Raw genomic sequence first — 17,092 nt, forward strand, 5'->3', positions numbered from 1 at the left:
AGGCAATATCAGAGAAAAGAAAGAAGAATAAAACCAAGAGGCCCAGGAAATACATACAGCATATCGGGGCAGTTGTCTGGTTTCTCTAGAAGGCCACCCTCCATAACAAACCGGAGAACTTGTTCATTAGACATGCCCTGATAGGGCTGCTCTGCTAATGTTGCAATCTCCCAGAGGACAACACCAAAGGACCTAAAATAACAAAGAAAAAACATTTAAAAGTCGAATGATCAAGTTGGTGGTTGTTGTTTTTTCAAATAGGAACTAAGATCTTTACAAAAGTTCCCCTCCCATCATTTCATCTACTTTTGCACAGAACAAATTTCTGGCTACAAAGGCCAGTGCAAATAAAGAAATAAAGATTGAGTCACAATAGTTCATGATAGCTTTAATAATGACCTGGCCATAACTTCTTGGAATGTAATATTTAAGGAGTGTAATATTTAAGGAGTGTAATTTTCTATTATACTTTGGCTAAGGGGAATTCAGTTCAAAAAACATTTATTGGGTTCCTACTGAATGAGAAATATTGTACAAAGGTCTAGAAGGGAAAGATTTTTCACTGAATTAAAAAATGACAAAGTCCCTGACCTCAACACATTTACTATCCAATAGAAGGGGTAACTACCAAAAAAAAAAAGCTACAAGACAGAATGTCCCTACGTTCCATAAGAGAAATATCAAAAAAGTGCTAAGGAGATTCAGAAGAGGAAGAGTTCACATGTAGCTGCCAGTTGAAGAGAGGATAAGAGAAGCTTTTCTGGGAAGAGATGGCCTTTGAAGGATGGGTAAGAATTAGGCATAGGTAAAGAGACTATGCCATAAATAGACAATCTAAGCAAAGACAGGGAGGCAGGGAACTTGGGACATGCTGAAAGAACAAGTAGATTTAAGCAGAAGGTGGGATACATGAAGCAGTAGGAGATGTGTGTCTAGAATGGATAGGCTGGGATCAAATTAGGGAAACCCTTTGATGCTCCTCTAAAGAGTTTGGAATTGATTCAGGAGGTACCAGGAAACTATTCAAAATTCTAAACAAGGCAAAGCAGTAATATTAATAGGGTTGCGTTTTAGGAAGATTATAGAGAAACTATATAAAGAATAGATTTGAGGGAAGCACAAAGTGGATGCAGGAATGAGCAGAGGCTATTACAATAGTTCAAGGGAGAGACAAGAAGGGTGGGAAAAAGGTGGCTGCCAGTGGGAATAGACAAGGGGATAGAATCAAGACACTAGAGGAAGGCAGAATAAGGATTGGTGACAGATTAGATGTGAGAAGCAATGAAAAGAGGTTCAAAGAACAAAAGTAAATATTTCACAAAAAACATTCACAAAGAGAAATTAATTCTGCCACACAAAGCTTACCCTTTAGTTTCACTAAAAAAAAAAAAACCTACTACCAATGAAAGAATTAAAATAAATAATAAAAGAGTACATAGGTTTCAGTATATCAGTTACATAGTACTAAATTTGGGAATACTCTGTATTTACAAAATTAAAATTTTCATATTAAATCCTAATTATATACCAATTGTTCTAGATTTGTCTTTACATTCAGTTTGTGTCAACTTAGCAAAGCATGATGGGCATCACTAAACTGTTAAGGGGCTTCTTTGGACTGAGCAGATATGAATGAAATGGTGCCAAGTGGGATGTGTCCTACTATGTCATTTCCATACAGGAAGCACAAAATTCTACAGAACATGTATAAAAATTTGTGACTCTCTGAACTGTAAAATGTTAGATGCCGCTTAAAAAACTTGTATTTGCAATTAGCTTTGGTATAAATGGATACTCAAAGCACATGTTGGTATGACTTAAATAGAATCTTAGTAGGCAAGGGGGGATTTACCCACCCCACCCACCTCATGGTCCTTTATAACTTCTATTGACTGTGAAATAGTATTTATGTTACATAAGAGTTCTAGAAAAGCTTATGCACTCAGACTCCAAAACAACTGCTTTAAAAAGAACAAGCAGATATTTCTCCCATCAGTTTTGGAATGGGAATCTCTACATTGTTAAATATGTAAGTCCGCATAAATGGCATGCCTCTAAAGCTTGAATTGTCAAACAGTACTATGAATGATATGTCTTCTATTTTTACTGTCTCTCATCTTGGTCACAGGAAAGAGACTCCAGAATTTTTCTTGAAAGTGGTTCTTTATATAACATTTTCTCTACTTTAATCTCTCCATTTCTTTTTTATTTATTAACATAGTAGGCCATAAGAATACAATTTTCCAAAAAAAAGCACTGTAATACCTATTTAGCTATAGGTTCAGTTATTCTTCCTTGCTCAAAGGGCCTAGCAGGGTATAACTATCTTGCCTTCAATCTTCATATAATAATGCCTTAAGAAATAACTGTGTACTTACCTGATATCAATAGCGTGCAGATGAAAAAGAATAATTTTTGCTTCAATAACTAGCCAAAGCACCAGAAAGTGCTAGAGGTGGGAGACTTCCAAGTTATAACTTAGAGACCATCTAGGTTCAACGAGATGTTGACCAAGATGAGGCAGCGATTAGCAGGTAAATAGTGTGTTAGATTTTCAGATTAAGTATTTTTTAGAAGAGTTTAATATTTGGCAGGGTACTACACAAATTTTGAACATATGTCAACTTAATAGAGAATCTGAATTGATTTCACTCTTGAAGATTAAATGTTTCCTTCTCCGTGGAGAACGTTTTAATATGGCATTTGGATTTTTCTCCACTCCCACCTCTTGCCAAATGCTCCCCACTATCTCTTTCCTCCCACACATACAAACATAAAACCCGCTTAGCATTTTTAGTGTCCATACTGTGTAGGTGTAAGGATTGTGTAGGATAAGAATTGTCCCACGATCAAATGTAATTTTGGTCTTCCATTTGAAAAAGGAAGGGAGGATGATCCATGGCTTATACAGTGATATACAGAAATATACAAACCAATGGGCATTTCATATTATACAAAGGAAGTAAACTGACTACTAGAAAATGTGGCAAACTTTAAATGAGTGCACTGATGCATCATTCTTACTCATAGAAATGTGAAAAACTTTTTGGACAGTGGTTTAAAAATGAGCAGAAGCCAGCAGCATGAAACACCAGCTATTTAAACTAATATTAAATAATCTATAGCTGCATTAAAAGAACATGTAGGAGAACAATCTTAATGAAAGAACTTGTATTTTCAGGCTATTTATATAGATATTCAATAAATATTTATTGAATTGATATATTGAATATTCTCTTCAAATCTCAGTATGCTATTTTGACTGACATACTGGAAGGTTGTTTAGCATTCAAGAGGTTGGTCATAATGAAGGGGAGTTTAGAACCCAAGTTATATGAAGAACTAAAGGAAATTGGGATTTTAGTTTGAAGAAAAAAATTATAAGGAAGTAGTCTTGTTCTGTGTTGTTCTAAGCAATGACGTCAAACTCAAGCAGAAAGGATCCCTGTCAGGGCCACAATGACTTGGAAAACCACAAATTAATATTACCTATATTATATTGTTTTTTAATTTATTTTGTTAAACATTTCCCAATTATATTTTAATCAAGTTCTTTCTCTGAGAAGGCAGTTTTAACATCTGTGTTCTAGTGTATAGAACAGGAGCTAAAAACTATAAGAAATAAGTTTTATTTCAACATTAAGAATGAACTTTGAGACAACTAGAATTATACAACAGTGAAATATGCTGATATAAATTAATGAATTACCCATGGAAGTATTCAACCAAAGATTAAGATTAAGGAATGCTTTGTTTTCATTTTGTAATTTCAGTTGTATCTGGCTTTTTATGACACCTTTCCCAAATCTGGTGTCTTTTTGGCAAAGATATGGGATTAATGAATGAACTTGTATTTTCAGGCTATTTATATAGATATTCAATAAATATTTATTGAATTGATATATTGAATATTCTCTTCAAATCTTTGGTTTACCATTTCCTTCTCCAGCTCATTTTACAAATGAAGAACTGAGACAAATAGGATTGAGTGACTTGCTCAGGGTCACCTAGTTAGTTATGTGTCTGAGGCCAGATTTGAATTTAGAAAGACGAGTCTTCCTGACTAGAGGTCTAGTGCCTTATCTACTGTGCCCCTTAGCTGACTTTATAAGAAATATTACAGAATAAAATTTTATACTGGGTGCATAATTGGACTCAATTCTTTTAATGCTAAGACTCATCAATAACAGTAGGTGATTTCTACAGAGAAGCAATTTATAGGCTTGCAAAGCACTTTAAGTATAGTCTTCTTTGATTTTATGATCTCTTGTATTAGATGACATGGGATTCTTTTTAGTTGCAGTTATGTTAAAATGATTCAGTACTTTTAACAGGTCAGAAGCCTATAAGAGAAGGCAACTTTACTTCACAATCAGAGTAGCAACACATATGAGATATATTTAGATTCCTACCTAAATAATTCTCAAAATCTACCAAAAAAGACACTTTATTTTTTTCTTTTTCTTTCCCTCCTCTCTTCTCTCCCACCTCTTGGAGCAGAAAAGCAATTCCACTGGGTTATACAAGAGTTATCACTTTATGCCCATTTCCATGTTATTCATAGAAAAAAACTTTAAAGCTTTAATATTGAATAAAATGAATACTTGGTATTTTGTTCCTATTATTTTTTTCCTTATTGATTCTATATGGCCAAAGAGTAAAATGGGATATTGAGAGTAAATATCTGTCCCTTCACGGCTGCTTTTAACAAAAGTAACTACATAGTACTGGGAATAAAAAACAACTTGCTTTTTGCCCTCACCTCTAATGTCTAAAAATGGCCCTGATTTGGTAAGTGGACAGGCTCCTTCTTGGATATCCTTATTTTACTACAGTTCCACTAGCTGACCTCACAATGAAGTAACAATGTTTTGCTGTGTCATAATAAAATGCTATTTCTAATAGGCACCTGACTCTAAAAAAACAAGCCTGAGCCCCTGGAGGTTCATGAGGTTAAAAAACTGATGTAGGTTACTATTTAAATAGTTCTTCTGTGTTGTCATCCAGACAGTTGGAAGTAAACAACTGCAATTTCCGTAACACATAAGCAATAAGATCTCTTGCTAAGAAAGCCAAGAAACCATGTGATACTTTGGGAAGCTGGCATGCCAGAATGTCCGACTAGTTGCCAAGACCTTCAATTATGTTTTAGAAACTGACTACCTATCTACAAACTTGCTGAGAAAGTAGGATAAAGAAGAGGGCACAGCTTGAATTCTCTGAACTTGTCCAGAGCTAGGAGACTTTTATTAAGAAGGAAGATATTTTGTGTCCCATTCTACCCATGAGTCAGCCACCAAGTATGCCTACTGAAGGAAAAAAAAAACCAACAGATGGGGAACTAACGGGAAACATAATAGAGAAACATAAACTTTATATATTAAAAAAGAAAAAGCAATTCAAGATTCATAGTGGTAAAGGCACTAAACAAGGGTCAAAAGACCCTGGGTCAGGGACCCAACTGTATCACTTAACCAACATGTGTGATCTTTGTGATCAAATTTCTTTTTTGTAGAATGGGGATAGATAATAACCTGCCTCAGATACCTCAGAGTCTTGTGGAGTTCAAATGAAATACACTACATGTCAAAGTAATTCATAAATAACAAAATACTATATGAATGAACCTGCTATGAACATAAAAATGAGAGGGTTTTATGAAAGGAAGGGAAGATGGAATCAAATGCTCAAGTGCAAATGAAAGAATTTCATAAATACATGGAGAAGTTGAGATATACCCCTTTCCAGTACTAGCCATGCTTCCACTTGTTCTCTGCTTTATTGGTTAAGGCAGGGGAGTTGGAATACTCCTTGGTCCCCAATGCCACTTCCAGGTTTTCTCCCATCTTCTCCCATCACTCGGAAACTTCTCCTCCTTTGAGGTTCATGCTATTCATCTTTACCACCCAATTAAAATCCTGGTAGCTATTGTTTGCCAACCTCTAAGTCACTCTCCATCCTTCTGCAATGAGTTCAATACACGGCTTCCAATTTTTCTCTGCTTCCTAATTTCTGCCCTCAGAACTTCAACAATCATGACTCTTTCATCACCCAAACTTTTCAGTTTCTTCAACCTACTCACCTCCCATGAGCTACTTCAGTCACACAGAAACATGGTCCTACTCTTGATCTAGCCATCACCCAAAGATGACCCACTTCTACCTTCAAGAATTCCAAAATCCCTTGATCTGACCCAAATCTATTAGTTTTTTACCCCTCCCTTTGTCTTCTTTAAAAAAAAAAACAAAAAACACACAACTTTTTCCCCAGCACTGTGACGTCTAATTCCTTGATCAATTCTCTCTTAAGCCATCTCCCTCCACTTGTTACTCTCTCCTCTTTTCCCCATTTTGAATCCCTGGTGAACCAATTCGACTCTATACTGTTATTCTTGCTTGAATGCCTAGACCCCTTATCTATCACCTATGATGCTCCGCCTTGGATCACTCCCACTATTTGTTGATTTTGCTCCCACATACAAGGCTGCTGAACAAAGGTGGTGAAAAATCATAGGAACATTCTGACTGGGTCTACAAATTCATATTACATAACCTCACAGGGACCTCATTGTCACTAGGCAATCCTGCTTTACCTGCCTACTCTATCCCACTTGCTAAAATAGCTCTTCCAAAACTATTCCTTCCTTCTCAAATCTCCAATGGCTGCCCTTTCCCAACTCTTTCAGCAAAGACTTGCTTCATATTTTATAGGAAAAAAATGGGACCATTTACCAGGAGCTCCTTCTAACCCCTTCTCCCCCATTTTATATTACCCAGATGCCTTCTGTTACTTTTTTCCTCTTTTACCTGTTTCTTGGTGATGAACTATCCATATGATGAACAGGGTTTACTTCTTATCAACTCTAATCCCGTTTAGCAATTCCAATCCTAGCTATTTTTTCTATGGTTGTCCCCTCTGGCATCCCCATTCTGTCACTTATTTTCAATCACTCCCTGTATGTTTCCATCCCTAATGCCTACAAACATGCCCACATCTTCCACCAGTCTGGAAAAAAAAACAAACCATCACTTGAATTTTCCATCTCCACTATCACCCTATATCTCTTCTAGCCTTTGTCATTAGATTCTGTGAAAAGTCCACCTACAATAGGCACCTCCAGTGTCTTTTCACTCTCTTCTTACAATCTGATATAATTTTATCATTCCTACCAAAGCTTCTCTCTCTAAAAATGTCTATAACCTATTTGCCAAATATAATCATTTTTTTTCCCAATCCTTATTCTCCTCGACTTCTCTGCAGCTTTTGGCAATATTGATCACTCTCCTCTTTATACTATCTTCTGAGTTTTTAGGAACTTATACTCTGCTGCTTCTCCTCCTAATATTTGACCATTCCTTTTCTTGTTTCATTTGCTGGATCCTTTTCTAGATTATGCTCTTTAACTGTAGCTACAGTACAGTGTCCTGTCCTGGGATCCTCCTCCTTCTCCCTTGATACTACTTCATTTAGGGATCCCCTCAGCTTTCATGGATTTAATTATCACTTCTATGCTGACGATTCTCAAATCTACCCATCTTGCCTCGACTTCTCTGCTGACCTCCAATGTCTTATTGCTCACTCCCAAACTAGATGTTCAGCAGACATCTTAAACTCAACCTGCCCCAATGGAACTTATTGCCTTTCTCCCCAAATGTTCTTCCTTCTTTGAACCTTCTAAATTTCTGTCTAGGGCAGCACAGTCCCCAAGTCCCTCAAGATCCCAATCTTTACTTATAGGAATCATCCTCAACTCTTCACTGTCTTTTACCTTCCATATCCAATTTGAGGCTAAGACCTATTGATTTTACTTTTGCAACATCTCTAGAAAATACCTCCTTTTGTCTTCTGTTGTCAGCACTCTAGGGCAGGACCTAATCCCCTCACACCTGGAATATTGCAATAGCCTGCTGCTGGGTTGGTCTGTCTCAAGTCTACTCCAGTTCAATCTCCATTCAGCCCCTCAAGTAAATTTCCTAAAGCACAAGTCAGACCCTATCACCCCACTAATTAAAAAAGCTCCAGTGGCTCCTTATTGCCTCAAGGATCCTCTGTTTTACATTTGAAGCCTTTCTTAACTTAGCTCCTTCCTATCTTTCTAGTCTTCTTAAATCTTACTCTTCCCCACATACTTCTCAATGAGGTGACATTGGCCTCCTTACTGTTCCATGTACAAGACCCTCCAGGCACTTTCTTTAGCTGTCTCCCCTACCTGGAATGCTTTCCTTCCCCAATTCCACAGTCAACTAAAATTTTATCTTTTACACCAAGCCTTTCCAAATTCTTCTTATTCCAGTGGCTCCCCTTGGTTAATTATTTCCTATTCATGCTGTATTTAGATTGTTTGTATAGATTTGTTTGCATGTTGCCCCATTAAGACTGTGAGCTTCTTGAAGGTAGGGAATTGCCTTTTGCTTCTTTTTTATTCCTAGCACTTAGCGCAGTGTCTGACACATAGCAGGTGCTTATAGCCTACAAGTGCGTGTAGAATGAGAGGGTCATTCAGAGGAGAAGTTTAAAGGACAAAAGGAAGAGGAATATGAATATATTAATGTATGTCTGTGTGTGTTTGCGTCTGTCTGTCTGTCTTGTGTGTGTTTCATTCTGAAATATATCAGTTCTTGGGAGAATGACCTAGCCCCCTTCTAAATGAGAATTGTCAGAATGACAATCTCATCATCCGCCGTCCCTATAAACTTCAGGCTTTAAAATTCCAAAGATTAATTTCTTTTTTTTAGTTGGCATACTGATAATGTAGGAATTCCATAGAGGGTGTTGGATTAAGGAAACTAGCTCAATAATACAAGAAGAATTGGCAATGGGATGATATAAAAGCAATAGGAGAAAGAAGTAAACACTCAGGCTTAACTTGGTATGACTTATGGAGACAACATGAGTTTTTGTTTGTTAAATGAAATTTCATTACCAAACATCAGAATGGGTTGTGAAGACTCCATCCTTAAGTGACTCTGGAGACATCCATCGAACAGGTAATAATCCTTTACCTCCTTTTCGGTAGTAATCTGTCTCATAGATATCTCTTGTCATACCAAAATCTATAAAATTGAAAGAAGGAATAATGGACTTAAATTATTCAAAGAATTCTTTTGAGGAAAAATGAGGACACATAATAAACATAAAACTGTTCATGTTATTCACTACTTTGTTAACAGCATTAAATAGTATAGAAGTGATATGAATGCATGCTAGTGATAGTCATATATGGATGTTGTTATTCTGTCTTGTCTGATTCTTCATGACTCCTTTTTGGGTCTTCCTGGCAAGGATACTAGAGTGATTTGCCATTTTCTTTTCCAACTCATTTTACAGATGAAGAAACTCAGGAAAACACAGTTAAGTGACTTGCCCTGGGTCACAGCTAGAAATTGTTCTAAGCCCAAATTTGAACTCAAGTCTTCTTGATTCTAGGCTCAGTTTTATCTACTGAGCCATCCAGCTTGCCCCATAAGACAATTTCTTTCAAAATTGACCCAAAGAAAAATTTCTGGTCATTATTTCCCTTCATGTTATTGCCACTCCACTGAAAAGAAGAAAAGATGATTATAGTAGCTGGTAGAGAAATGACATTGAGATTAAGGACTTCAATTAAATCAAATTATGTGGTATGGTGAGAGAGACAGACAGAGACAGACAGACAGACAGACAGACAGAGACAGAAAGACAGAGAGAGTGATAGAGAGACAGAGAGTGATAGAGAGACAGACAGAGACAGAGAGAGACAGAGACAGAGACAGAGACACTGCATCTTCCTATCTTGCCCAGACTGGAAGCACAGGGGCTATACCTGATCATGATCCCACCACTACTCTGTAAGGGAGCCCTTGACCAGGGCTGGTTTGCTCCTTCTATAGACAAGCTGGTGGCTCCCCTATTTTCAGGTTCTCACCACAATGACGCTGGGCTTGTTGCCAATCCTGGATTAGTATAGCCCACCATAGCTGTGAACTTGAGGTCAAGAAACCTACTGATCCCCTCCTCTCAGCCCTTCCATAAGCATGAAGTATTACACCTGGATCATGGTGAGATTCCTAACAAAGCTGTCATTTACAAGCTACTTAAGACCATTATTCAATAACAATTTTCAATGGATTGATCTCATGCAGATGGTATGTAAATATGACATCTGGTTCTCCCTTAAGCCTAAATTAATTCCTTTCCAGATTATTTTATCTAAAATATTACTATACCTCAACTCTTCCTTTCTTGTGGCATTTTTTTCTTTTCTTTTAAATCTTTCCTGAGCATCTATTTGCTTTTTCCTCAACAGGTTAAGCTCACTTTTGGAAGAATGTAAGGGCAAAAGAATCAGAGCATCTTAGACTTTAATCAACATAATTTTCCTGCACTGCATTAAAGGCTAATAAACTTCCTCTTACAAAAAAAATGAGTACATGTCCGTCTCAATACATCAAATGTGGTTCTGGGAATACATTTGTGAGTTCAAGATTCTGGCCTTAGAGTTAACCCAGTATCAACACAATATAGAGAATGGGAGATGGTGGGAGTGAATAAGAGAGAGAGGAAAAGAAGGAAGAAAGATTGCTCTATCTTTCCACTGAGGAAAAGTTCTTGCTCAATAACACTTTTAAATAAATTTGAGAAAGACAAGGAAATTCCAAGAAAATATCTGCAAAAAGTTGCAAAGAAGTAATAATAATGATAATAATGAAAGTAGTAGAAATAATAATTTTGAACTATCATTTATATAACACTTAATCTGTACCAGGCATTATGCTAAACACCTTATAATGATTAATATTTTCCTCATTTTACATCAGAAGAAATGGAGGGCAAATGAAGGATGCCCAAGATCACACTGATAGTTGTATCTGAGTGAAGCTTTGAACTCTGGTCTTCCTGACTTCAAGTCCAGCACTCTATCCAGTGTACAATCTAGCTGAAAACAGCAAACAGCCACCTAGATGATTTTGTTATAAAACTGGCACAAAATACCTGTAAGGAACTAGGAGGCTAAAAAGCAGGTAATATGTAAAGATGGGCTGTGAAACCTACATTGGATATCTATAAGTTTCTGTGGAATTATTCCACATCCCCAGGTGAGGATGAACTTCATCAGCACTCAGCACAATGTCTGGAACCTAGTAGGTGCTTAATAAATGTGGATGAATCAAAAAATTTAAAAGGCTGCTAAGAAAAAATAGTCAAGAGTCTAACATGATGGGGGCAGCTGGGTGGTTCAGTGGATTGAGAGTCAGGACCAGAGACCCGGGCTCCTAGGTTCAAATCTGGACTCAGACACTTCCCAGCTGTGTGACCCTGGGCAAGTCACTTGACCCCCATTGCCTAGCCCTTACCACTCTTCTACTGGAGCCAATACACAGTATTGACTCTAATATAGAAGGTAAGGGCTTAAAAAAAAAATCTAACATGATGCCTATATTAACAATAAATAAAATAAGTATAAATTTATTATATATACCTTATATAGATGTTTTTATATATATAAAAATAAAAAATAAAAAAAGTAATAAAATGTTTTCATTTTGGGTGCGCGTGTATAGGTTTAAAACAAACAAACAAGAGTAGAGTATACCAAGAGGACAGCAAGACTTTTGGATCCACTGTGAACTCTGGAGAACCACCACCCTCCAAGGGCCTTTTCCTTACTCATCCACTTTTTTGTTGGGACTCCCATTTCCCTCCTCTCTGGAGGAAGAGCTCTCAGCCACTGCTGGCTAGTTTTGGTCTACATGGGTCAGGCACACTCTTTCTTTCTAAACAAGGTCTGTGACAGTAGCTATGCTGTGTATGACATCTAGCCTAGACTCACAGGCTGGCAGGTGTTGAATGAGTTTTTTATGATAATCAGAATTTAGTTTAACCAATTCATTTACTCTGTACCATGTATTTTATCTGTAAAAGCAAATGCAGAAACACTTGTTTTGTTTTGGAAATAATTCTTCAGGAGCTATTCATAATTCTCCAGAGGGGGGAAACTTATAATGCACATTCAAAAATTCAAGTTAAATGGCATTGGAAGTGGTGGAGAGAGGGGAACACGTTTCATAAAAACTACAGAGCAAATACAGGAAAAAGTTAACTTCGGAAATAGTTTTCTTGGACTATGACATTTTTCTTGTGACTTTTCCTTTGTGCTTATCAGAACCATCAGATGAAAGTGAAGAAGCGAGGCTGTTTCCACAGCAACACCAGTCGTTTTATTTGGTGTATGTTTTTCTTGGTGCATACTAAAAATAAGTACATTTAAGATGGAAACACTGATCACTAGAAACAACACTAGCCAGTAACCTAAAATTCACTAAGGACCTCTGCTTTTGTTTTTGTTGTTGCTGTTGCTCATCAAATAGGTCTCACCCCTGCCTCCTTAGTCTCCTCACAGTGCCACATCTTTCCCTATTTCAATCATAAATGTTATTATTAGGCATTCACATACCCAACACCTCCAAAAAGTTGGGGGAGTCTTTGACTTAGGGAATTTTATGTTTAACAGCATAGGAATGCTATCACAAACAAGAACTATACAAGACAGAATGGAAGGGCATCTGGAAAGATAATTTAAGTATCACATCTAGTGCCAAAACATATAATACCGAAAATGATCTTTGTTTCCAGTGAATAATGTTTGGAAATGACCAAATAAAATAATGTTTAAAATTTAAAAAAAAAAACATATAATACCTTAGAAGAGGGAAATGAGAACAACTGCAGATAAACGTAACTTAACTAAACTTTAGCAAGGTGATTGCCGATCACATATTCAAAATACACAGACCTATACGGCATATTGCTGAGCTGCTCTTTAAAATAGACATGCCTGGAAATGATCATCATGCAAACCCTGAATATGGAGACAAATATGCTGTTTCCAAGAGCAACACTTACCCTTTAAAAAACAAAAAACAAAAGTACTTCCAAAAACCAACTAAAGCTATATTAACACAAAAAGATATCACAAATATAAACAAATATTTTCTTGACTCAGCCACAAAGTTGAAAAGGTAAAGAAGAACACACCTCCGATTTTGACTGTGAAATCTTCGGCAACCATGCAATTCCTTGCAGCCAGATCCCTGTGGACAAACTTGTTGGCATTGAGATATGCCATGCCATCAGCAATCTCTCCAGCCATCTGAATCATCTTCTTTAAGGTTGGAAGCATCTGGCATGGATTATTCTGATGGATAGCAATAAAGGATTCAAATGTGAGAAAAACTGGGAATTTGTCCCTTTCAAAATCTGTAATGCCTTTTCTCAATCATATCACCACAAGTCAGTCTGCTAAGGAATCAGCACTAGCTTGAAAGTAACATGTTATTATGTAGACCATAGCATCTGCTTAGTGGTAAAATCATGTGCTCACTCCCCAGCCACATCAAGCTTAGCTACAACGAGAAATGCCAATTAGCCCTCCTTTAGACCAGGGATTTCTATTTTGGGAAGTACATCAAATGTTTAAAGTGAAACAAGCAATTTTTGGTATTAAGAATTCTATTTTACTCAAGCACCTAGAAATTTATATTCCTTTGAACTCAATGGTTTACCAAGGACAACATATAAATAAGAGATCATTTTAAAACTCATTGGAATGTGCATGCTTTTGAAAAACAGGACAAATGTTCAAATATATAAATCTTCCAGTCTCGATTTCTGCACAAAGTTCCTTATGTGCCTTTTAATCCTTTTACATTTAAATTCCCTCTTAACATAAACAACCACTCAGTCATTTAGCATTTATTGAGCATTTACTATATGCTAAGCCCTACAGATAATGAGAAAAGGCACAAGGCAGTTCCTATCCCCAAGCAGTTCACAGTCTAACGGGATAGTTAGCAGGTAAACAGATTTATTCAGGATAAAGTGGAGATGAGACTTCTTATAGAAGATGGGATTTCAGTTGGGACTTAAAAGAACCCAGGGAAACCAGGAGGCAGAGAAGAGTATTGCAGACATGGAGTATAGCCAGTGAGGATGATCAGAGTCTGGAGATGGAATAACATGCAAGAAGAACACAGGAAGATGACAGGTAGAAAGGAATCTGAGTGTTTGGAAGTATGGTGGTACTCCTGAGAGTTAGACAGGATTTCAGAAGTGGGGAGAGACTTTTGGGGAAAAGACAAGTTTAGTTTTGGACATGGTGAGTTTAAGATGTCCATAGGATATTGGAAGGTAACTGGAGATGTTCTGGGAGTTAAGATTGCATTTTTTTCTGCCTCTGTTCAAAAGCATTCACTTTATAAATTGTGTGAAAACTATGAAAATTCTCTGATGATTATATATATATATATCCTTTCCTTCTCATTATACTTCTATATTGCTTTGTGGTTCAGAAATCACTTCTTTTACATTATTTGAGCGTTCTGACGCTGTGACTTCCTGGCGCCTACTTAAAATAATAAAAGTCAGAGTAACAAAAATTGTACTTTAACGTGTGATCTATCACTTAAATAAGAAGAATGCAAATCTTTTCATAACTTTGAGGGAAATTTTTTTAGAAGCACATTTTTGTAGTTCACCGATCAACTTCTTTTCCCTATATACATTGAGAAAAAAGTAAATTTCATATCCTGTAAGATGCCCAGACTGAATTTAGTATAAGTAGGCCAATTCTTCAAACTATTTAATTATGTTGAACTGACTCTGAACCCACAATCGAATTCCTCAAAGTCAAGCCTGGCCTTCTCTACTGTTTCAAATTATTCACCATTACTTTAATCAGAAAATGCTGCTTCATGAAACTAAGGATCAATAATTTTATAAATAATCTTTCATTATATTTTCTTTTTTGGATCCAATATTTCCCTGCAATTTCTGGTTATCTTAAAACAGCATTTATCAAACTCTGTGGTCTCAGGATCTCTTTATACTCTTAAAAATATTGAGGGACATTTTTTTTCCCTACCTTCAAAGAGCTTTTGTTTATGAAAGTTTACCTACAGACATTTCCTGGATTAGAAATGGAAATGTCTTAGTATTATTATAAAAATAATTTTAAGCTCATGGAGTTTGAGTGATCTCCCCAGACTACACTCTGAAAACCACCGTCTTAAATACAGTATACTTGTTTACTGTAAAAATTATAATTCATATCAATACAGAAAGACTATAGATCTTAATTTTAATCAATTAGGATGCTGGTGCATTGCTTCAGTTTACCATGATGCATGGCATCTCTTCCAACATGTATCCTGGTGAGTAGGGATCATTATGTCTGTGGCTATACTAGGGAGTATGGATGAAGCAGGTCTCTCACTTTAAGTATCTCACTATGGTGGTTCCGTGGTTTCAATCACATCTGACTCTTCATGATCCTATTTGGGGTTTTCTTAGCAGATACTAGAGTGGTTTGCTACTTCCTTTTTCTAGCTCATTTTACAGACGAGGAAAGTGAGGTAAACAGGGTTAAGTGACTTGTCCAGGATCACACAGCTAGTGTCTGGGATCATATTGGAACTGACTCCAGGTCCAACACTCTATTCACTGTACCACCTAGCTACCCAAAGTGGTTCATTAGGTGACATTAAAACAAAATGAATTACTCCAGAATCATAGAACTATGAGGTCACCATGAAAATCATCTTGTTTATTATCTTCATTTTACAGGGGACAACTGGGTGGCTCAGTGGATTAAGATTTAGGCCCAGAGATGGGAGGTCCTGGGTTCAAATCTGGCCTCAGACACTTCCCAGCTGTGTGAACCTGGGCAAGTCACTTAACCCCCATTGCCCAGCCATTTCCACTCTTCTGCCTTGGAACCAATACACAGTATTGACTCCAAGACGGAAGGTAAGGGTTTAAAAAAAATCTTCATTTTACAGATTAGAAAACATCCCCATGTAGGGATGACTTTTTAAAGATTATAAACCTACTTAGAAGAAGATATAAGTCAACCTAGATCTCTCAATTCTCCATGTCTGAAAAAAGAGTTGGTAGCTAAAGGGGAAAAGAGGAGAGGATAGTTAGAAAAGTGGCGAAAGTAGAAACCTAGAAAGTTCATTGTGGATCCTCTTAAATTTGTTTAGAAAAAAATAGATGTACTTATAACTTTTCACTGTTAATGAAGTTTTCCCTCTTAACATAAGCTGGAGTTTATCCTACAAGTTTAATTTTCAAACAAACCATCATTCAACTAAAAATCACACATGGTAAAAGTAGTCTTTAAAAGCTGATTTGGAATCGTAGATCAATGGTTTTCAAAGAGAAAAAGGAGGTGAATTCATTTTTAAATACCCCCTAATAACTTTCCAGATGCAATGACAAGAAATTATATACAACTTTTGATTTTATAGAAAGAACCTTGCAACATATTAAGTTCTCTGGCTAGGAAGCTGTTTAGATTTAATTAAGCTGTAACCACCTCTGTAACAAATAAGTATAAACCTTGGGGGGGAAAAAGCTAATGGTTTAAATTTCCTATCTATCCCTAAAGATAGATTCTAAAAGTAGGACAGCTCCATAGAATCATAATCTCTTTAACAGCTAAAATGGACCTTCAATTACCTTGTCTAGCCCATCATTTTGCAGGTGAAAGAACGGAGACCCAAAGAGAAGGTGATTAAGGCTCCAACAGCTAAGAGTGGCAGGCAGAGCTAGTTCTCCTAACTCCCAGGCAAAAGAATAAAAATGTAGGAGTAGCAATAGTGGTGCTAATATTTCTAGTAGTTGTAGTAATGATAGGAAAGCTAGGACTAGTGGTAGTTGTGGAAGTAATAACAGTAATAATTGACACTGATGTAGTTTTTAAATGAATAAAAATAAAAACTGACCTCTGTCTCTGGCCTCAGAGATCGGAGGTAACTTTTGAGATCCCCTCTTGTCATCAATTCCATGATGACCAACGTTGGCTGTCCCTGGGACACTACCCCAAGCAACCGCACCTGAAAGGGAAAACCAGGTAACTCAGACACTAAATTCGTGAGATTTTGTTCCCGTCTTCCTCTCTACTACTAATACTGTCTCACAGTTTGAGCTCAAGAGAAACAAGTGTTTCTCTAGCATCCTCTCAATCACATCGAGTCCAGTACCATGCATAGACAGATAAAAAAGTGATGATTATCAGTGGTTTCTGGACACTATCTCCCCAAACAGGTAGCTT

At 36.8% G+C, this 17,092-nt stretch overlaps 1 protein-coding gene across 2 annotated transcripts in view; it reads right to left on the minus strand.

Moving 5' to 3' along the window:
- Positions 1–17,092, minus strand: part of IGF1R (insulin like growth factor 1 receptor) — a 380,297-nt gene that overhangs the window by 14,307 nt on the left and 348,898 nt on the right. For both annotated transcript variants that reach the window (XM_056807031.1, XM_056807043.1), the window contains 4 exons: positions 16,764–16,874; positions 13,015–13,174; positions 8,924–9,053; positions 58–192 (listed from right to left, as the gene is read on the minus strand). In XM_056807031.1, the coding sequence (XP_056663009.1) occupies positions 58–192; positions 8,924–9,053; positions 13,015–13,174; positions 16,764–16,874 (536 nt within the window). The remainder of the gene's footprint in view (positions 1–57; positions 193–8,923; positions 9,054–13,014; positions 13,175–16,763; positions 16,875–17,092) is intronic.

The sequence above is a fragment of the Monodelphis domestica genome, chromosome 1, assembly GCF_027887165.1.
Source record: "Monodelphis domestica isolate mMonDom1 chromosome 1, mMonDom1.pri, whole genome shotgun sequence".
Classification (NCBI taxonomy): Eukaryota; Metazoa; Chordata; class Mammalia; order Didelphimorphia; family Didelphidae; genus Monodelphis; species Monodelphis domestica.